The 21,908-nt window shown below is 40.3% G+C and overlaps 1 protein-coding gene across 1 annotated transcript in view; it reads left to right on the top strand.

Annotated features, from left to right (window-relative positions):
• The window catches only part of LOC134631589 (neural-cadherin-like), a 96,845-nt gene that overhangs the window by 53,087 nt on the left and 21,850 nt on the right, over nucleotides 1-21,908 (top strand). The window contains exons 9-22 of the mRNA XM_063480069.1: nucleotides 1,264-1,432; nucleotides 2,006-2,176; nucleotides 2,485-2,657; nucleotides 5,798-5,965; nucleotides 7,667-7,916; nucleotides 8,498-8,625; nucleotides 8,999-9,185; nucleotides 11,971-12,114; nucleotides 13,445-13,728; nucleotides 14,204-15,812; nucleotides 16,516-16,609; nucleotides 17,432-17,616; nucleotides 19,844-20,073; nucleotides 20,554-20,831. Of these exons, the coding sequence (XP_063336139.1) occupies nucleotides 1,264-1,432; nucleotides 2,006-2,176; nucleotides 2,485-2,657; nucleotides 5,798-5,965; nucleotides 7,667-7,916; nucleotides 8,498-8,625; nucleotides 8,999-9,185; nucleotides 11,971-12,114; nucleotides 13,445-13,728; nucleotides 14,204-15,812; nucleotides 16,516-16,609; nucleotides 17,432-17,616; nucleotides 19,844-20,073; nucleotides 20,554-20,831 (4,070 nt within the window). The remainder of the gene's footprint in view (nucleotides 1-1,263; nucleotides 1,433-2,005; nucleotides 2,177-2,484; nucleotides 2,658-5,797; nucleotides 5,966-7,666; nucleotides 7,917-8,497; nucleotides 8,626-8,998; nucleotides 9,186-11,970; nucleotides 12,115-13,444; nucleotides 13,729-14,203; nucleotides 15,813-16,515; nucleotides 16,610-17,431; nucleotides 17,617-19,843; nucleotides 20,074-20,553; nucleotides 20,832-21,908) is intronic.

Here is a 21,908-nt window from a genome sequence, read left to right on the forward strand (position 1 = left end):
GGTTGTTTACCTATCTCTTATTCAAGACTTTTCCAGCACCTTTGGATAGTGCGATACTTCCAACCTGTTTTAAGTCTTTATAGGCTAACTACTTACTGGTTCAAGCTATATATTCACCATGCAGGCCATACAAGGAGAGTTGTATTGATCTTTTCAGCTAACTATCAGCAAAAGAGTCTGTAAATGTATTTCCCAAAATGTCAGACCTTTCAGGCATTCCTTCTTTTGTTGTTGCTGTCAACGTGAACCTTTTATAATCCATTGTTGTATTTTTCTCAGTCTTATCCCCTCATTGCATTTCAGCTGTTCCTCTTTCCTTCCTCCCTCCCTCTTCTCGCCTCACTCTCTAGCACTCTTATATTTTGCCTTGGTGTTCTCATTTCCCTGGCCTCCGTCTCTCTCTGCTCTGTTTTCCCATGAGTTCCGATTAGCCTGCACACCCACTCTATCTTTAGGCAGTCTAGTGGGATTTCAATTAATTTATGAAAAAATTGCAAAATCATCACAATATACTGTACCTGTTTAATTAACTTCCTCCTTAATTAGGAATGACTTGAACTTCGGCAGAAGACATATTCATGCAGAGCTGGAGCTCCTGGGTCTTCCGGGCGGGTTTGAACTCTTGGCAACTTGATTTGTTTGAATATCAAGTTATGCCTCAGAACCACCTGGGCCAGCATGACCTTATGCTTTATATTATGTGATTTTTATGAACAGCTGCCTCCGGCCATGCTGTCTGTGCCATCACATCCCATGAACTCTTGCATTATTCTTCTTTTAATTGCATGCTCACGTCCTTTGATCCATCTCCTTCTCTCCATTTCATTCTTGCTCCTCCTTGTCTATTGTTTTTCTTTTTTCATGGTCATTCTGTTGAAAGAGTAGCTGGCTTTTATATCTGATTACAAAAAAGAAAGACTCCAGAGAGCTGCTCTTTATCTGGGGCATATGTTCATTAGGGGGAATGGATTGAATTCTTTGCAAAGACAAAGCTGTTCGCTGTTGGCTCTTCAAAAGAAATCAGTTCAAGTGTTTTCATTTCCAAAGATGTGGTCTACTGTATCTATAACTGCTATATTGTGTTTCATGTGCAGAATCTCCCTGTGTGGTGTGTGTAGTGACCTTCTACTTAATTAGTTTAGTTTCTTTGATCCCCTTTTTCTTATTAATATTATCGTATTCTGATGATACAATCCCTTATATAGGACTACTTTCTTGTATTTATCTCTCCTTCCTTGTTTCCTCTTCCCCTCTCTATCTCAGTGCCAGCAATATCGTGAACAGGCTTCGGTGCTGGAGAACCAGCCAACGGGGACTTTTGTGTTGCAAGTGCATGCCGTGGATGCAGATGAGGGGGCAAATGGAAAAGTCAAATATGGCCTAATGCACAGAGACAGCGCAATGCCTGCCTTCAGAATCCATCCGGACACAGGTAGAGCAGTTTCAGTTCGTCTGGGGTAAAAGAGGTCTCAATTAGACATAGAGCAGAGAGTCTGCTGTAGGTAGAATGTGTTGTATTTAAATGGTAATTGTCATCTTTAATGGTAGTTTTGAGCTGAGGCGTGGAGACGTGAGGAGGATGCATACTGATACAATATCAACTGTTATACGTTGAATTGTTATTCTTAGGAATTTAAGTCAAATGCCAAAACCTGTATACTGATTAACATTTCATTAAATTTGGGAGAAGCTCAGTGTGATTATAAAAAATGAGTGTACATAATTAAGGGGTAGGCAAATAGAGAAGCTGTTCAGAAGTCCTGGCACGTGCAGGCAACATGTTATTCTGTCAGTCATTTTCTTTTAGGCTCGTGCTTAGTCTTCTTCATCTCAAGATTTAATAACAAAGTCACCGCACTTGAAAGGAATGCTCGACTTACTCAGAATAAATTCATAATTGTTTACTTGTTTACAAAATCTTGGGTTGATTGGTGGAAATACCGGGGTGCAGAAGCACTGTGTGGTATTGCCGTGCGTATGTTTGATCATTGTTCTGTATTTACAGGAGTGATTGTGACAGCCCGGCGCTTCGACAGGGAGCGGCAAAGAGAGTATTCGATCACAGTAACGGCTACTGATTGGGCAGAGGAGCCACTGATCGGCATCTGTCAGCTAACCATCCAAATACTGGACCAAAATGATAACAGCCCCAAGTTTGAGAATTTGCGCTATGAGTGTAAGTTTGGGATAAATGTTATTCTTGTTGATGTCCAAATGAAATATGCATAGCATTAATAAAGCAGGGGCACAACCAGGACCCATTAAAAATGCAGAAGTAAATAAAACTGATATTAAGTCATAGAGAATTTGATTGACTTTGTGCACCTTTATATAGTAATTTTATTTAATTGAGGATGTTTTTAGAGAACCCAAGAGGTTTTATTTTTGTCCCTAAGGATCTTCATCATCCTTTGCCCTAAGCTACTATAATGCAAAATTTGACCAGTAAAGTGAGTGCGCATACATTATTTCTTTCACATGCAGATTTCTTGAGGGAAGACACTTTGGTCGGTACCAGTTTTCTGCGTGTGGCTGCTCACGATGATGACTTTGGCACTAATGCAGCTATCACTTACGCCATGTCTCTGGAGCAGCCTGAGTACCTGCAGGTCAACCCCATCACCGGATGGGTCTATGTTAACCAGCCCATCTCACAGGCAAGTCAACTACAGGCTCTTTGTCAGCCAGTGCAGACACACACACAGAGACCTAACTGTTCTTTTCCAGGTCTTCACCTTCATTTTTAGGGATTTACTTTTTTATGTACAACGAAGGCATGTCCTCGTAATGAGACTGTGTAAGTAGATTATGTCCCCGCAAAATGAGTTATACCAGGACGACACACACAGTGGCCTGTGGGTCTGTGTCAACAAAGTTAATGAATGAGGCACCTCAAAGTGCCTCTAACTGCCACTACCAGTCTTGAGTATGTCTACTCCCAGAGGTGCTGGATGTGGAAATACCACAGAGAAAGAAGATGGAGGGAGACTAATTCAGTCTAAACAAATTATTTAAAATACATTTTAACAGCTTGTGTGTCCTTTGGTTCTGTTTAATGACTAGCATTTTTCTAGTGCTCCGTTACAAAGACTTTTCCTTTAAATGTGCAAAAACATCCTCTTACCTGCAGTAGCTGTCAAAAAAGTGTTTTAATTAATGGCACAGGTTTAAAAGAAGCTAATTACCATACACTGCAACTCATTGTCTATTATAAATGCTGTGGCTTTGATATATATATATATATATATATATATATATCAAAGCTTTCTTTCATCATCGTTTATCATCTGAGACTTTGATAAAAAGACTGACAGTGTGCACCAACAAACGATTTTTGTATTTTGAAGTGATTAACTGAAACACTGTGAGGAAGATTATGAATGCAAAGTTAACCTCCCTGCTAACAGCTTCTGAAAAATGAAAATACTAAGCCACAATCTTTGGAGAAGTATGAAATACAAAGATGAATCCCCTTAAGATAAATTACACAGTTGTTTTCAGAATACAAGTTATTTTACATGTATCCATAATTCGCTTCTGTATGAAAACTACCTAAAAACGCTATCTTCAAAGTTTACTGAGCTGAGTGTTGTCAGCTAACTTCAAGTGATTTATAATGTCAATGCCAGTAATGTAACACATTTTTTTATTTCTTACATTCTTCACAAGTATGTTGTAGCCTTTCTGAGACCTATCAGTGCTCGGCTTCCTGTTTTCACCTTAATTTATTCAACAGGAGCTGGTCTTTGGCCAGAAACCTGCTATTGCACTATAGGGCTGTTTATTATTTAACATACTTTTTACTGCACTGGTGTCGGAAGTCTCTGGCAATTTTGCTGCTGACTTCATGCAAAATTGATAACGCTAAGCACAAAACCTCGCCTAACAAAGCTGTTGCATATTTTAGGGTGGTTTCAGAAGTTATTTGGATCCTGCAACAATCTTTGTGCTGTAACCATAAAAGCACTTCATTAAATGTTAAATGTCTTAGCTGGTCTGAGACGTTGTTCTTTTTGATTTTCTCATCGCAGTTTCTGATTACATTGAAAAAGAATTAAGGCTAAATTTTCAAACCACACTTCACAGTAAAATGTGAAGCACTGTTCCCAGTTGACTCGAAGCACTTTAATGGAAGAGATATGCCATTGAGCAACTATGAATGTTCTTATGCCCTAAGACATGCACAGCCAGAGCCGACCTCATCCCGTGTCAACACACTGTACAGCATGGTTCCGCAGAGAATTAAGTGGAAAAGATGGAAAAGGTTGCCATGACCGTATCCAGAATATTTTATATGTTCTGGTAGAGATCTGACACTATTACAGCAAATTTAATTTCCAAGTATTACCAAGTCAGATATTCATTTAATGTAAAAGCAGCAGCTGCTGGGTCCATATTGGGCATCGCAGATTGCAATCTTTGTTCTCTGGTTTCAAGCTTTGGAAAAGAGTTGCATTACTTTAAAAATACTAATTGGATTGTCCCACAAATAGAAAATCTAATACTGAACTTAAGGGAGATTGGTTTTTATCTGACCACTGCAGCACAATAATACAGTCGCCGGCCCTGATTTACATTAACAGAATAATGCAGCTGATAGTCGAAATGTTAAAGCTGAACGATTGAATTCGTGGTGAAATAATAGTGAACAATTTTTCCATTTAAGCTCTGTAACTGTGACTTAGTCATTATTATGAAATACAATTATAATATGTGGGTAAAAGGACATATTTCTAAATGTTCTTCTTCTTCACTTTGGCGTGAGTGTAATTTTAATGTTACTCATTGTTTAATTTAGGTAAATGGACTCAAACACTCTAATGGACTCTTTTCACTTTTTCTTGTGGTGTCCACTTTGATGAAATGCAGTCCCCAAGTCAAATTTACTCCCTTATGTCCTTGGAATTCAATTATGGCACAGTAACAAAAGGGTTTTTATGGAGTCGGAATTATGGCTTAATGTATTTTTCTATGGCTCATTCTGCTGCTTTTGTTGTTTTGAGTCTAACTAAATGGTTTCCAAGTTTGGGTCCTCCAATTAGCTGATCGACAGCTGATCGCTGCTTGCATCTGCTCGCGCAAAGACATGTCCGTATAAACGCCCAGATCTACACGTTTTTCTTAGTGCTGCTGTGTTGCCAGAAACAGCTGCCCCCGCAGTCACGCAGAGGTCTAACTCTTCTACTAAACATTAAGCAAAATATTAGACTTTGCTATGAAAAACTTTTTATATCACAAAAATAGCTTGATTTGTACATTTTTGGACAGTGACACAATTTTCTCAATTTTTGCTTTTGTATGCAAGCACAATAGAGTTTAAGAGAAACAATAATAAAACTTACTGTTCAAGGGGTTTAACAGAAATATGATGTTTTACCCAAGACAACAGGTGACTGTGTATAAGACTAACTTTAATTTCAAAGCAGTAAAGGAAACATGTTTGTAGACCCTTAAAACTTGGTGGAGTACAGACAAAACTGACAATTATGTCAGTGTCCAAACATTTCTGGACCCTTATGTAATTAATAAAGGAGTAAATACATAATCAAAGAGGTGATGGTGACTTCTGAAAGTTTTTAATGTCACTTATTATGCAGCTAAAACGTCTGCACAAATAGATATAAACACGGAAACCTGCCATTGTGGTAGTTCCTGCTAACGGTGTCAACAGGGCCTCATTTTCTCACTGAGAGTCACAAGATTAAAGCAATATCCTACATGCCGTTCAGGGTAGTAATCATTTCAACATCAAATATGATGATAATTTCCCCCATTGAACTGTTGCCTTTGTTCACAGCGGACCTATATTACAAGGGATATCATAGCAACTGATGGTGGGAATCGTAGCACTTCTGTGGAGCTGGCAGTCACCATCACCAATGTGAAGAACCAGCCTCCACAGTGGGAAAAAGAAAGCTACAGTGTTGTCATCCCTGAAAACACTGCCAGGGACACACCCATAGTGGTAAATTTCTGTTACAATGTTTGTTTCCCTTTATCATTATTATCATTATTATTATTTATTAATCTTATTATATGCTGTTTACGTTAGATGAATGCTTGCTTACCTGAATCAGTGCAATTTGACCATTATTTAGACATTATGCTAACACTGAGCTTAAATAAAGAAGGTTCTTCAGTGCATTGAAAAACCTGTAAAAGAGTTCTAATGTGATGCTGTAGCAGAAAGATGACATTGAATCCCACGTGCTTAGCAAATTTTATGACACTAGACTTATTAAATTCATTGAAAATGTCTCCTTTGATGTGAAAAATTTATAGCTGTCAATCTGAGATGGAAAAAAAGTCCTTTTGTTCAAGGTCTTCAAAAGGCAGTTCACTTCTTGATAAGAGGTTATTTTAGGGCTCAGGCAGTAAGTTTGACTTTCATCCTACTCTATGTCTTTCTTAGATAATCAGTCATTGAAGCAAAAATTTAATCAGAATTTGACATAACCTGTGTTTCTTTCAGGCTGCTGACCCGTACTGCAGTCTGACCGCTTATAACCTGTCACATGTGAACAAATGTTACTTGACCAATCTCAAAGAAAAAAGTAGTTTAGCATTTTAGCAAATATGCTGAGTTGACACTGTCTTGACTTGAACGAGTAGACTGATAGCACTCAATCTCTGGGAGTTAGTTATAGAGCTGTATCCTGCAGCTAGTAAGCTTAGCTCAGCAAAAGAAGCAAAAAACAGCTAACCTGGCTCTGTCTAAAGTTAGAAAATGTGCCCATCAGCTCAGGGGTGGGGCTTAACTCTCAACACAGAGGGGACAGAACATTTTCAGGGGCTGATTTCTGATTAAGTGTTTATAATTAATCACTGTAAAATGGCTAATATATTCTGCCCAGTAATGGAAAAAGAATTCAGAGACTGAAAAGTACTGAGATAACACAGTGAGACTACAAGTAAGAGTCACTCTATGAAACTACTTAAGTAAAAAAACAGAAAAAACTTAATATTAAAAAAAGAAAATGTGACCATGAACCTTTTACTACTATTTTTTTTTTAATTATTCAGTTACTGATAGAAAGATATCGACAGATGGATGGATGGATGAATGGCTATACAAAATCACACATGAAATTGTTAAACATGATTTCCTCCTAACCAGACATTTTAGTTAAGCCTGTTATGGATGACATCAATAATTAGACCTGCTGTCCTTCACAAACATTTTGGCTCTGTCCAAAACTACAAAATATGCTCACTACCATCTTTAAAACTAACTAATTAATATAGAATAATTTGCTTCTATGATTTGTCCAGAGATTTAAAAATGTCTAGCTGTAAGTGCTTAAATGCTTTAATTATTTCTTGGATTGAGTCATTGACCTCATATTATTGAGCAGTGATTTAACCATGAAATTAACAGGCATTCAGGGGACTCCTGAATGCCTGTACTCCTCAAAAAACATGTTTTCCAAATTTGCATAGCAAGATTGTAGAATGATATTATATAAGCTGAGCGATCAGCTACATATGCATAAACTCGCTGACTTTTTTTTTTTCCTATTATGAGATGTTTGCTCATGATAGATGATAGATGTTTGCTCTATCATGAGATGTACGTATGCTCCACTTATCAATCAGTCCTTACTGATTTGATACCTAAAATCCAGGTTTTCAAGACAATCATGATGTAACCTCTGATGCTATTCAGACAGTCAAGGCAACGTCTCAGTTGGGTGACCCAAGAGTGACCTACAACCTCGAGGATGGGATGGTCCCTGAAACCAACATGCCCGTTCGTTTCTACCTCTCTCCCAACCGGGAAGATGGTTCTGCGTCCATTCTGGTGTCCGAGCCACTGGACTATGAGACCACACCATTTTTCTCTCTTCAAGTCCGGGCGCAAAATGTGGCTGCAGTGCCGCTTGCAGCTTTCACAAGAGTTTATGTGAATATTACAGGTACATGTCTCGCTGTCTTTGTCATTTGATATAATTAATTGATTGAATAGATTTTACCATTACATCAGCAGACTTTATGGAAATTCTTGAAATGTATGTTAATTAATTAATTTAATAACTGTGTCTGAGTCCATGTTAATTGGTATTATATTATATTATATTATATTATATTATATTATATTATATTATATTATATTATATTATATTATATTATATTATATTATATTTAATATAATATAATGTATATTTGCACATGTAGCTTCAGAAATAAAAGAAGTTAACAAGCAGCACACTGGGGATAAATACACAATATAAAATTGGCACAGTATTAAAACCTATTTAAAAAGTAAAAATGGATTCTAATTACTTAAAAGAGGGATTACTTGGTCTTGCCTAAAGGGAAGTTATTTACCTCTATAGCTGCTGCGGTGAACGTGTTGTTCTCTTGTTCTCATATTTCATTTCATTTTTGAGAAAATGAAATATCAGTGGTTACACTTTTGAATGCAGAAAAAGGATATTGTGAGTGGTATCAGGAAATTAACACATTGTCACTCTGACTATGTCATTTCTATCCTAAGACGTCAATGACAACGTACCGTTTTTCACATCCTCCATCTACGAGGCCTCAGTGACCGAAGGAGCCCAGATAGGGACTTCAGTTCTGCAAGTATCCGCCCATGACAAAGACCTGGGCCTTAATGGAGAGGTTTGTGGTTATACACTTATGATCATTTTGTGAAGGTACGGCAAAATGAAGTGATTTTACAAAAATCTAGACACTGCTGTTTCCCTGCTAAACCATCCACTTACACTACAAAGAGCATTATGTAACATCACACAACAATCCCACCAGCGTGGAAGCTTTTGTTCCACTGTTTTCAAAGTTTTGTTGAAGTGGGTTTGGGAGCTGTTTCATCAGCTGTCTGACTGATTGTGGTGATATTGGTTGAATGGAGCATATTGATTTGCTTAGCCCTCTTGCCATTTTCAACTACAGAGCCTGTAACTTCTGCTGTTTCTGCAGGTTATTGCTTGAAACTTTACTTTCGCTTAATTTTCAAATTCCCTGTGCTCCACAGATCACTTACTCTCTGCTGAGTGACAGCAGTGGTGACCACAATCTGTTTCGTATCGACCCAGAACTTGGGATTATCTACACAGAAGCTGTCTTTGACCGTGAGGCCCGTAGCTCCTACTTACTGGAGGTTCAGTCAGAAGATGGCCAAGAGTCAGCTCGACCAGGGAAGAACAAACAGCCCAACACAGGTGAGAAATTTTAAGAATGAGTGACTGGATAGTTGGATGGGTAAAAAGTTTTTTATCTAGACTTAAAACTCTTGTCCATTTTCATTAAAGTAGTTTCATGTTTGGCAAATTCAAAATCTGAAGCAACTATTCTTGCACCGATGCATTATTGGCAACATTATAAATAAGCTCAAAAAATATATTTAAATATATATATTGTGTGTGTCGTTGGGCAGTTCTGCTAACTCATCCAGTCTGTTTTATATGTATAAAATGGCTCACCAATCTCTCCTCCCCTCTTTGTCTCGCCCTCCCTACACACAGTTGAGTTTTTCACCGGCATAAACACCCGTGAAAATAAAAGTAAAGGAGATAAAATAAACAAGTGTCTCTTCTAGTGCAGTTTTGTTACGCTCAAATCTAAAAATCAAACCAGCAGACAGAAATATCCTGTTTCATCTCACTTGGTGATGATGGATCAGTCTACCTGTTTAACACACACATTAATTTCAAAGCGTGCAAAAGTCCAAGCATGAATTGGTCTCTGCACATCTCAAAAGGCACAGAAACAGCCAGAGTGTTGGATATACTGTGTGGAGATGCAACATAAATCTAAAGCAAGGCAAATTAAATTTATTATAATTATCATCAATGTGGAAATGAGCTAAAAATCACTTTAATTAGTGAGCTATCAAATATTCCCCTTCATCATCATCATTCACTAACACAGCCCTAATTCTTTTGGGTCTTAGGCTGCAGGCTAGGGCCTCCATAGACTGGGTTTGTTCCGGATTGTTCTGGCCTGCCTCATAAATGCTTGATCGCAGTGGGATCTAGGGAGTTGGGAGGCCAAGTCAAAACTTTTGTCATATCCATGGGGAGTGGAGTGTGCAAGGTTTTCAACAATGTTTTCATGATGATTGGCATGCGTCAAAATAACATCGAAATGAATGGCAGGACCCCGTGATTTGCCAGCACAGCACTGGATTGCATGGTTAATGTTCAATTTACCTGAGTTTAATGCTGTAGCTGCTCGGGGCTGCACTAGCTGGCTAATTTGCTTATCATAACCCCTAGAGTTCACTAATTAAAATGTTATATTTGATTTGTTCTGTGCAAAAACTTGTTATGGCACACAGCCAGAAAGAAGCAGGCACATAAATTCCACAAAAAGCTGTAACTGTTACATTTTTTTTAGATTTTTTTGTTACACTTTCAGGGTCCTTCTAGGTGATTTTTTTTTTTTTACCTTTGGACAGATGTTGGTGGTTGTTTATTTTCTGAATGTTTTTTAGAGCTGAAGTATCAAGCTGCTGTCTCTTGCTTTGTATTTAACATAATGACTTGATGGGTTCAATCGACTCATCTGACTCTATACAAGAAAAAGCGTGTGTGCCAAAATGTCAAACTATTCCAGACAATTAAGTCAATTGAGAATCCAGCTTTGTGTAATTACTCTTTGTTATAATGACATAAATAATTAGCGACAGCTACTTCCGATTCATTGTGTCCCTATGCCTTAAATTGATGCAAAAATACGTTGTTGTTTTTTTACTACTGTGGCATTTCGAGAAACTTTATAACCTGGCAGAGTTAACTTTAGGGTGACCTCTGCCCCGGTCTGATGTTCAGTTCATAAAAAGCAGCATTGTTCTTTCCCTATATGCCTACAGGGCAATACTGAAACTCTGTAACTCTAAACTGTGAGGAGTGCTTCCTCTGTGCACTGTGTTTTAAAAAGGCTGCATTGGCAATACATTCATTTACACCTTGGGATTGACTTTGAAAAGTGAATTTTAATTTGATTTATTCTACTGCCATGACCAGACAGCAACACTCTCTTCCATGTGAAAATAGCTCAGAGATTTCTTCCAACTCTCTTTCTTGTAGCGATCCCTTATTTCTTCCCCTTTTTAACTTTCTCGTTTCACAATTTAACCAGAAATGCCTTTGTTTGTTTACCTTGTTCACAGCGTGACATTTCCGCAGTAATATTATCTGTGTTTAGAATGACGTCCTATGACATTTGTATTTAGACGGGGGTATTTGCCTCTGTTTGTGAAGGAGGTGTTAGGAGTGCCGGGTGGTGTTTTGGAGTAGCAAAACCCTCTCTTCAGGTTGCCAGGGCTGCTTAGCATTTGCGATGAGCCTTAGTTGTGTCTACATATCTACCGCATCCAGAAGGGCTCATCTCCCCTGCAAACATTACCTGTCTCTCTGTTACCCCCGGGATGCACCAAACGGAGGAGGCAAATGCAAAAACAAGCCAAGAAAATAAAGCCACATTCCGCCATCTTTTACTGCAGCAGCTCCAAATAAACATGTCACCCATGTGCTCTGTGAGCAGATAATTTACTCTTTTTAACTAAAGGAATAAACAATGTAATGAGGAGCCCACAGATAAGACACAAACACTTGTCATCTTATAAATATTTAACCTTCCTAGTTATCTGCGCTCGGTTAAAAAAAAAATAAAGTAGCTCATTGACGAGGTTTAGCCCCATTATTGTTATTCTTTCTCTTCAGAACCGTCCCCCCTGTAAAAAGAATAAACTCTTGACAAAATGAATAATTCATGTAATTTACAGCAGATCTTTGTGAGTAATGTTTTGTCTAATTTATACGTCATTGAGCAACATTGTGCTGGGTTAAGTACCTCTTCCCCACTAAACAGTGACAATGAATTGTAGAATCAATAAACAGATGGAATGAGAGTAACACACTTACAGTAGTGGTTCGAGTATGTATGTGTGTAAGCTGTTCGTGCCGTGTCGTTTAATCTTCTGCCATTCTGTCATTCTTGCAGACACAGCGTATGTGAGAGTTTTCATCAGCGACGTCAACGACAACAAACCGGTGTTTGCTCAGCGACTGTATGAAGTCGGCGTTGATGAGAATGCAGATGTGGGCCTGGCTGTTGTCACTGTTAGCGCTAATGACGAGGATGAAGGTAAGTTTGAAATGACAGCAGAACGATCGAGTCCCGTGGCATTTTTACTGATTCCACTTTCTAGAAATAAAGGTTAAAGAAGCTAGCCAACCACAACCAATATTTTATATTATATTTAGGGTGGGGGGGGGTTTGAGAGAGAGAGAGACATTTCCAGTTTGCAGTTTGGCCAGGCTCTTTCTGCAAACAGCAAAACTACTTCAGATAGGTCCTCGTTTGTAGCAGTATTCATAAAGTTACCCTGTGGGCAGTCCTTTCCAATCTGGTCTGAGCTCTGCTGAAATCATGCTGCTGAAATCAAGCAGTGTGCTAGATTTAGTAGTCATTTAAGTGCTCGGTAATGCACTGTGGCACATATGTTCCAAAAAGAGTGACACGCTCCCACACAGTGGGTGGGTGGGATTTAAGCAATAAAGCGGTTGCTCATCCTCTGTATAGCAGTAGCCTAAGATCCCTTTATCAGACATGTTTAGGTCCGTTAATCAAGTATTTATGGGGAGCGGGGGTGCAGCTTAGGCTGGGCTGCAGCACTAATGATGAATAGCTGTGGAATAACTCCAACCACCAACATTAAAGTTACAATACTGTTGCACTTGTGCCTAAGAGGCTCTACTCAATCTGTCTTGTTTAAAAACTCCACCCTGGGTTTGACCGCAATAAGCCTACCAGGGCCCTGTGGGAGACAGGGAGCACTTTGTCAGTAAGGGTTGTGTTAATAGTACAGATTAGTGTATTTACATGGGATTGAAGCTACTTTAACCCAACAAAATGATTGAAAGCAAAGACTGTACATTGCAGGGGATTATCTTAAATATTCCAGTATTAAACCACCACACCGGGTGGTGACCATAGAGACACAGCACATAGCTTCAGATATTGACTTCCTTGCCACTAAACTACAACCCTCCCCCCACCCTCTCCCAAGCCTCACAATCATTCCCTAGGGAGAACTATCAGAGCGCATTATGCTGCTTTTCGCTCTCATGTTCCCTTTTACTTTTTTCGACACTCTTTTTTTAATTAGTATCTGATTAAAGCCAGGGAGACGAGGTACAAAGTTTCCATTTAATTAAGTAATCAAAAGAAGAAAGGAAGACATGAAAACCTACTAATAGTCAGGTCTTAGAGGAAATGAGGTGTAATACCCTTGTGGTTACACCCTTTTGTTTTTGGAGGAATGCAACAACAAATGAAAAGGGACAATAGTGAGGTATCAGCATGCAGAGATTTAAGAAATAATGACATGAACAAAGCCCGCTGTGAATTCTACTACATTGTAAAAATGATACTAAACACATTTTCAAACATGCATTTTTAATTCCTGCCGCAGGGGCCAACGCCAAGCTGCGCTACCAGATAACATCTGGCAACAAAGGTGGTGTCTTTGACATCGAGCCAGAGGTTGGGACAATCTTTATTGCACAGCCATTGGACTATGAGCAGCAGAAGCGGTACAAGCTTCTGATTCTCGCCTCAGATGGGAAATGGGAAGACTACGCTGCGGTGGTAGTTACGGTGGTTAATAAGAATGATGAGGCACCTGTGTTTTCCATGAATGAGTACTACGGATCTGTCACAGAGGAGCTTGATGGGTCACCCGTGTTTGTATTACAGGTACGAGGCTACACGCATACTGTGCTTCTTTCAGTAATTACTGTAATTTAAGCATCTGTAATAATCCTTAAAACACCACCGTCTTAGTGTGGCCATAGCTGCGGCTAAGTAATGCTCACAATTTTAAAATGTGACATGTTATTTCAGTTTATCTACTGTTAGTGCTTTACCCTAGCTTAAAACATTCTAGAAATTTCATTTAAGTTACAGAGATAGATGTTGTGTGGGGAAATTCAGCAGTGCAGCTGTCAGACTTACTCTGAGGCCAGATGTAAGAAACATGCCTGATCAGAGCTTATTGCTTTAATTTGGGTGGTCAGGGAAAAGTGCAAACACTTAAATGGGCTGTCTAAAAAAATCCGAAAGCAAAGAAGATTTGGGTGACGGCTGAGGTGAGATAAGAGGAAGCTGTAATTTGGGGTTGACTGGATGAATGAATATCCATTTTCTCAGGAAGTTGTCTTTATCTCTGCAGGTGACAGCTACTGACCCAGACAAAGATGCAGACCAGGGTGCCATACGGTATTCCATTCATGGCCAAGGGGCGGAGTCACACTTCATGATCAACGACATCACGGGGGAGATGTACGCCCAGCGCACCCTGGACAGAGAAGAGCGTGCTGTCTGGCGCTTTGTTGTCATGGCAACTGACGAGGAGGGCGAGGGACTTACCGGCTTTACGGATGTTATCATCAACGTGTGGGACATCAATGACAACGCCCCCACTTTTTCATGCGCGCCTGATAACTGCCACAGCAGTGTAGCTGAGAACTCCCCTCCTGGAACATTAGTTGTGGAAATGATGGCTGTAGACCTTGATGATGCAGCCGTAGGCCAAAATGCAATCCTCACCTACAAAATCACGGAAAATTCACAAAACACAGACGGTGCAGATCTTTTTATGATTGATTCCAGCACTGGGACCATCTCTGTGGCAGCAGAGGGGCTCGATCGTGAGCGTGCTGACACACACCATATGGTGGTAGAGGCTCGGGATGGTGGCGGCATGACGGGTACAGCTACCGTCACTATAGTGGTGACGGACATCAACGACCATGTGCCAAAGTTTAGAGAGGACTGGTGCGGCGCTCGTGTACCTGAGAGCACAGATGAAGACGCTCCTATCCTGGAGCTGAGTGCTGTGGATCCTGATGCTGGCTCATATGGACATTTGGCCTTCAGTGTGATGGCAGGAGACCCTGAGCAGAGATTCTACATGGTTAGCCACAGACTGGAGCAGAGGGGCACTCTGAGGCTGAAGAAAAAGCTGGACTTTGAGCAGCCAGGGGAGCAGAGGTTTAACCTCACCATCAAAGTGGAGGACACTGACTTTTCCAGCCAGATCCACTGTCTGGTTCTGGTGGAGGATGAGAATGATAATGCCCCTGTTTTTACCCCAGGCTCGTATCTGCTGTCTCCTTTGCCGGAGGATGTAACTGAAGGAACCAGCGTCATCCAGGTTGTGGCCTCTGACTCCGACTCTGGTTCGAATGGTGACATTTCGTACAGCATTCTCCCCGAGTCGGACCCGTATGGACATTTTGCAGTCAGCGGTGCAGGTGTGGTCACAGTCGCCAGGCCGCTGGATCGAGAGACAGTGGCAGGTTATGAGCTGGTCGTCATGGCGACAGACCGGGGTACCCCACCGTTGAGTGGCAGTGTCACGGTCCGCTTGCCGTTACTAGATATGAATGACAACGGGCCAGAGCTGGAGACAGCCTACATTCCCATGCTGTGGGAGAACAGTCCAGTGCCTCAAGTGGTCTGGCTCAATAGGAGCTCAACTCTGCTGTATGTCACTGACAAAGACTCCCCAGAGCAAGGGCCTCCTTTTTATCTCTCCCTGCCCTCTGTGTACTCTACTGACTTCCACCTACAGGACCATGGGAATGGCTCTGCCACGCTCACCGCTCTGCGGAGATTCGACAGGGAAAGGCAGAGTGAGTTCCACTTGCCTGTTATTATGATTGACAGCGGCGAGCCACCGATGACAGCCACAAACACTCTCACCATCACTATTGCCGATCATAATGATAACGCCCATCAGGCAGGAGAGAAAGATGTCTACGTACATAGCTACAAGGGTGAGTTGCTTGTTCTCTTCTTTTTGCCCCTGATTTTTTTTTTACAGCGCAAGGAGAGCTTGAGTCAAGAGGGAAAACTGAGGCTACAGCTCTAGGGAAAAGTTTTCACCGCCATACGTGCTTAGAGTAGTCTGGAATTCATAATTGCTTTCTTTCTATTACATTCTAACAGTGTTTTCTTATGGTAATGTCATTGTCACATCCTTTCTCAAGCTCCCAGCAGAGTCTTCCCCTGCCAACCCTATGCCTAAAGCTCATCTGAACATCACAATATGATAAGAATCATGATTCTTATTTCTTTATAGTGTTTCTACCCTCCAGGTAAGTTGGTTAGGCACATTGGCTTGTTAGTGTTTTGATCACACACTCAGCTACATGACATTTTTGGTAATTGTGGAAAACAGGAGCAGCGTGACTCATCCAGGCTGCCATTGTTTACCCAGCTGCAGTACTCTGGCACTGCAGGTCGATAATAACATAATCCATACTGAGATAGCCTCGCTTCCTTAAGCTCCACGCTCTCTGAAGTGGAGCACTGAGAGCCTATTCATTCCAGCAGTGGGACTCCACAGTTATGAGCATAATAAGTAGAACAGAACACAAGGATGCAAGATAAGGAGAAGAGAGGGACGAAAAAGATAAGTGTTGGCATCAGCAGATTCTGTCCAGACTGAGTCAGTGTGTGTGTGTTTACCTTGAACAGGAAGGATAGCGAATGCAGCACTGGGGAAGGTATATGCCCCAGATCCAGATGACTGGGACAACAAAACCTACACTCTGGAGACGAGTGCAGCTAAGTAAGAGCTCACTGTTAAATGCATCTAATGTTCTCTGAAAACATGCTGATCTCCCAGTGTGTAGCAGTGGTACAAGTGCTAACGTAATAATGTATCAGAAGAACTGCCAAACTGTAAAATAAAGAGGATGTGGGCTAAAAGAAATACTGTGGGCGCATTGCTAACAAGGGCCCGTCTTACAGTTATTTTTTCCTAATCCTCCTAATCTTATTTCCTTGGCCTCTAATGCAAGCTGTGAGTTTTTGACAGACTTTAATCATTGCCATCATCACTGTTTGATATTATTCTGGAATATACAATCAGATTAAAAAACACCCCCACCAAAAAAACCTAAGCAATCCTGATCCACCTGTGTTATGTTCCTTAGATGAAACAGCCCTTCTTACTAGGCTGTTTCATAGGAACCTTGCAGAACCGTGCAGTTATTCAGTATTCACACCCTTAAGATCAGATTAGAAATACCAATTGCATATTTGTTTTATTCATATAACAAATTTTGACAGTTACCATGACAACTATCAAGCCCTTTTAAGAGTTTTTCGAGCAGAAACATTTTCCTTTCTCGTCTGTCTTTTTTCCTGGCAGTTTTTGTTTATCTGTTTCTCTGAGTTTTTTGTTTTTTAACATTAATTTGCATTCACTTCCTGTTGGAGTGAGCCCAGGTACCGCTGACCAATTTTCTACATGTCTGCCATCTGTTTTGTATATATCTTTCAGACAGGAGCTAAGAAACAAAAGAAACCCTGCTTTTAAATTTCTCTTTCTCTAATTTTATACTGAAGCAACAGTTTCCTACTTTACAGCTTTTCTTTGTTTCTTCAGGTACTTCAGTGTGGACCAGAGCTCAGGCGAGCTAAGCCTGCGACAAAACATTCCAGGTGGCAGCTACTGGCTGAGGGTTGAGGTGTCTGATGGCGTGTGGCCTGATGTAATCTCAGGAGTCAGAGTTCATGTCTGGGAGCTGGAGGAAAAGGCCATCCTATCGTCTGCCTCACTGCGTTTGACCGGTAGCATTTGCACAAACACTGACGTAACTGTTGGCATGAATGCTGTGGGTTAATTTTGAATCCCTGGGTGCCTTCGGCACAGCAGGTAGACATGTGTTGCACTTTGTTTTCCCTGTTTCATCAGTACAGCATGTGATCAAAATGTTCCACCTTTAAAAAAATCAAAGCACATAGCTGATTCAAATTGAGTTGCTCTAACCTCATAGGTAGCCTGTTTGGGCAGCACCACATCGCTTCCAGCACGACTGCTCTTTTAATATCACTCTGTTGTGAGCATTTGCTTTTGTGCATTAATGATGTGTACTGGATCTCCTACAGTTTATTATAACTGCGTCCTTCCAATTTTATTTTCAAATTTGATTTTGGGGAAGTGGTCCAAGTCACAGGGAGGCAAATGTAGCAAATCTGAGAATCAAACATATTGCTATGGCAAAAAGAGAAAAATAGATGGCATAGCACAGCTGCAGAAGTTCAAGTGTAACAATTGTAATTTCCACTCAGTGTTTACATATGGAAAAGTTCCAATTTTTGTTACACAATACCATGAATATTGAAACATTTAACAGCATTTTACTTTCACCTACCAAAGTTATTTCAGTTTTGTATTTCTTAACCTTTTATTCTTATTACATTTTTATTTTTTTCTGTTTCCAAAGTAGATTTTTTTTTCATTTAAGCTCAGGTTTTTTTTATTGTTTAAAATTATTTGTTTTAGTTTATTTTTTTTTAATTTACTTTTGCATGGAGGGCATTTGTTATAGGCCAGATTTAGGAAAATCAGTACAGGCAGTTTACTCTCAGTCTCTCATTAGACATCCAAAAAAGCTTCATCAGACATGTTGTGATAAAATTACATGAAACTAACAAATACTAAATAAAACTCATTCCACTATATTTAATTTTTTTAGTTAGTTTTCCAGCCTTCACAACCTCATTTCAGTTAGTTTTGTTTTTCAAGAATCTAGTTTGTATTTTAAGCATAGTTAGCTAAACTTTTTTTGTTTTATTTTAAACCCCTTATAGTCCCACATGGTGGAAATCTTTTGGGGGAGCAGTGTGTAGAGACGGTACCTTGCTCAAGGGTACCTCAGGGTAGCTGTTCGGTGGATTTGAACCCCCAACCTTCCGGTCATGGGGTTAATGGTTATCCTTGACCTAAAGATGAAGTTGAGGATTTTTCTCTGGCCAGCTCTAGCACATACTAGGGACAGGAGCTGGACTTTGAGGGAGCAAGCTAAAAATATCTGCCACACTAAAAGCAATATGGTAATGCCCAAGGAGACTAACTATAATGGAAGATTGGCTAAACTGGAAACCCTTGTAAGGTTTTTGATTTTGGGCTGAGTAACTGAACATTTTGATTGCACCTTGTACGTGACCCCAGGACTATAAGTAAAAAAAAAAATTATATAACAATAAGTTTTGAATTGAATTCTTGTTCTCAGTCATCCTCCGCAGACAAAAAAAAGCATGCTCTTTGTTGTTGCTGTTAAATTCTTGTTCGAGGCTGATGTTGAAAAAGACAGCATCTCCCACAGGCAAGAATAAATTGGTACTTTTCATTGAATGATTATCAGGTTGTCAATCCAGTTAACACAAAAATAATATGCTGTCAAAAGAATTTTCTATACTTGCATTATTTAACATTTCTAAGCATTGTAAAGCAACCATTCATACTGCTTGTTGATAATCGTTTCCTCCTCCTTCTTCAACACTCTAAAGTTTATGTCAGAGTGTTCATTTTTTTGACAGTCTCTCAGAGTACATCTGAGTTATAAAGGTCAGTTTGGAAGTGTCAGGTAAAGTCCTTGACATTTAAAAAGTCATTCAGCAAACGGAGTCAAAGGCTGTTATGGATGCCTCTGATTCCAGGTTGTTATCATTTTTGGGATATTAAAGGTGACTGCTCGCGTTCTCCACATATCACTGGAAGGTGAAACCCCAAATGTGATTGCCTTTGCGGCCATTAAAATATCCTGTTCGAGACAGTTTGTCAAGACTCTGACATTGTTTCGGTGAAAAAGTAAACAATTTGTGTTATGTGCATCATGATTCATATGCCTTACGGATGACTCAGAATGGAAATAGGATCAATAGAGAAGGATGTTCGGCTACGTCTCATGCTAATAGAATCAGGAACTTGGTAGACTTTGATCAACTCTGTAGTTGTCATTGACAAGTCAGTAGTTCTTATATCACGAACCTCCCTTCTCTTTGTCTCCTGAAGGCATTACAGCAAAAGATTTTATCGACTCTCGTGTCGAGGGGAAGAGTCGGCTCGAGGCGTTCTGGGACTTCCTGTCTGAAACCTTGTCTGTCAGACCAGGGAGTATCAACGTTTTTAGCATCGCGGACAGAGACGAAAAAACTGTGGACATCCATTTCTATGTGCTAACTGATAATGGCTACCTGCGCCCAGAGAAACTGCACGGTGTCCTCGCCGCACATAAAAAGAAGGTACATATGCTATCATGTAGGATAGATAGTCATCGGTGCTCATATATCAAGTGATACACTCGGGGGGTTTGAGGGAAACAGCAGCTTTTTATCTGCCCTTTGATTTTCACACCAACTTTGTGTCTGTTTACTGCCTGCCCCTGTCATGTCTCTTTGTCTCTCCCATTTATTTGTTGTCTTTGTCTTGCCCTCTTTCTTCCATGTGTTCATTATGCATCGCTGTGATTCATCTGTCATACCCAATGACATATCATGATTCTTTAACAGTAGCCAGTTAGAATATTAAAATATTTATGATGAAGGCCTTGCCTCTCTTTTTTGCATTTCTCGTGAAGCTGTTTTGTTTCGCCAAGTGTAAATCAGCGTGTCCCGCGGGCCACCGGCATCGGTGATACAAATCCCTGTTATCTTCAGCGACAATTATTGTAATTCTCGTTTTTGTCTCACTCATCTGCTGCGCTCTTCCTTTCCTCTCTGCAGCTGCAGTCAGTATTGCGTGCGAACGTGCACCAGGTGCAAGTAGATGAGTGCGTGCACACCGATTGCAAGACATCCGGTGGCTGCTCCACACAGTTAAGCATCAGTGACTCACCCACCTTGATAGACTCGGGTGCTTTATCCCTGGTCTCAGTGAAAGTAACATCCTTGGCTGTGTGTGGCTGCGCTGCCAGAGAAATGACCCATCAACGCTGCTCTTCCTACTCCAGTAACCCCTGCCTTAATGGGGGAACCTGCATCGACACTCAGAACGGATACAGGTGAGAGGCATTTCTGCAGTTGTAAAGAACTTAAGATGAAATAGGCTCTTAAAAGATATTTAACGGAAATAAGAGCAGCAGTCTTCTTTCTAGTCCCAGTAGATTTGCTGTTAGAGTGATACCTTGGAAATTGAGCCCAGAATTACTGTGGGTCCCTTGTGAAAAAAATCTTCTTCGGCTGCAACGAAAAGAACTAAAAGTCTTGAGGAGCTCTGCTGTATTGTTAGCTAAATCTGCAGTTACATCATTTTTTTAAAGGCTTGCCTTTATACCGTGGAATCAATGTTTGAGTGTGTGCACGTGATTTTGAAAACTGAAGTCTGAGTTTATCTTGCCAGGATTTTGAAATGAGGTGTATATCCCTACAGTCCGTTATTGAAATTTTTAAAGTTCTTGCAAATAATGAGTCTAACCTCGGTATCAAGGTTATAGACCTGTACTTTGAATTTAACCTTATATATGGATAAATGTCTGCAGTCAATATTCAGGACTTCAAGTTTGTAGGTCTCTGTGGGCATATATCACCGAAGAAACAGCCTGCACTTTGTTTCATGTACATACTTATGCTTGGATTAAAAAATATATATAGGGCAAGGGGATTAACCCTTCCCCCTCTATGCTCACAACTTCTTAAAATTTCAGTTACCATGCAAGTTCGTCAACAGCAGCGTGTACATATTTTTTTCCTTGTATCTTTAAATTGTCTCTGCTCCAATTGATCTGTATATTGCTGCAAGGAGCCTTTGTTCAGTAAGAAGAGTATCTCCCTGTATGTGTCATATATGCCCTCCTGTGAATGCAGTCCAGCCATAAAGAATCCAATTTCTGCTTCTATTCTCTGTCAAAGGAGCTTAACAGGAAACCTCAGACAGCAGCTGATCAGATATTGTCAGTCAGAAGTAAGAAAAACATGCCATGCACCTCCTGATTTGGACTGGCACGGCTCTCGTGAAGAAACTGTGGACGAGCGAGGTGCACTGTGCTTTGCGTGTGCATATGTATGCATAAGGCTACACTCTGCCTAAGCCGCCCCTTTTGCTGCATATGGATCAGTATTCCTGACATGTGTTGCCCCTC

The sequence above is a fragment of the Pelmatolapia mariae genome, linkage group LG7 (genome assembly GCF_036321145.2).
Source record: "Pelmatolapia mariae isolate MD_Pm_ZW linkage group LG7, Pm_UMD_F_2, whole genome shotgun sequence".
Lineage (NCBI taxonomy): Eukaryota > Metazoa > Chordata > Actinopteri > Cichliformes > Cichlidae > Pelmatolapia > Pelmatolapia mariae.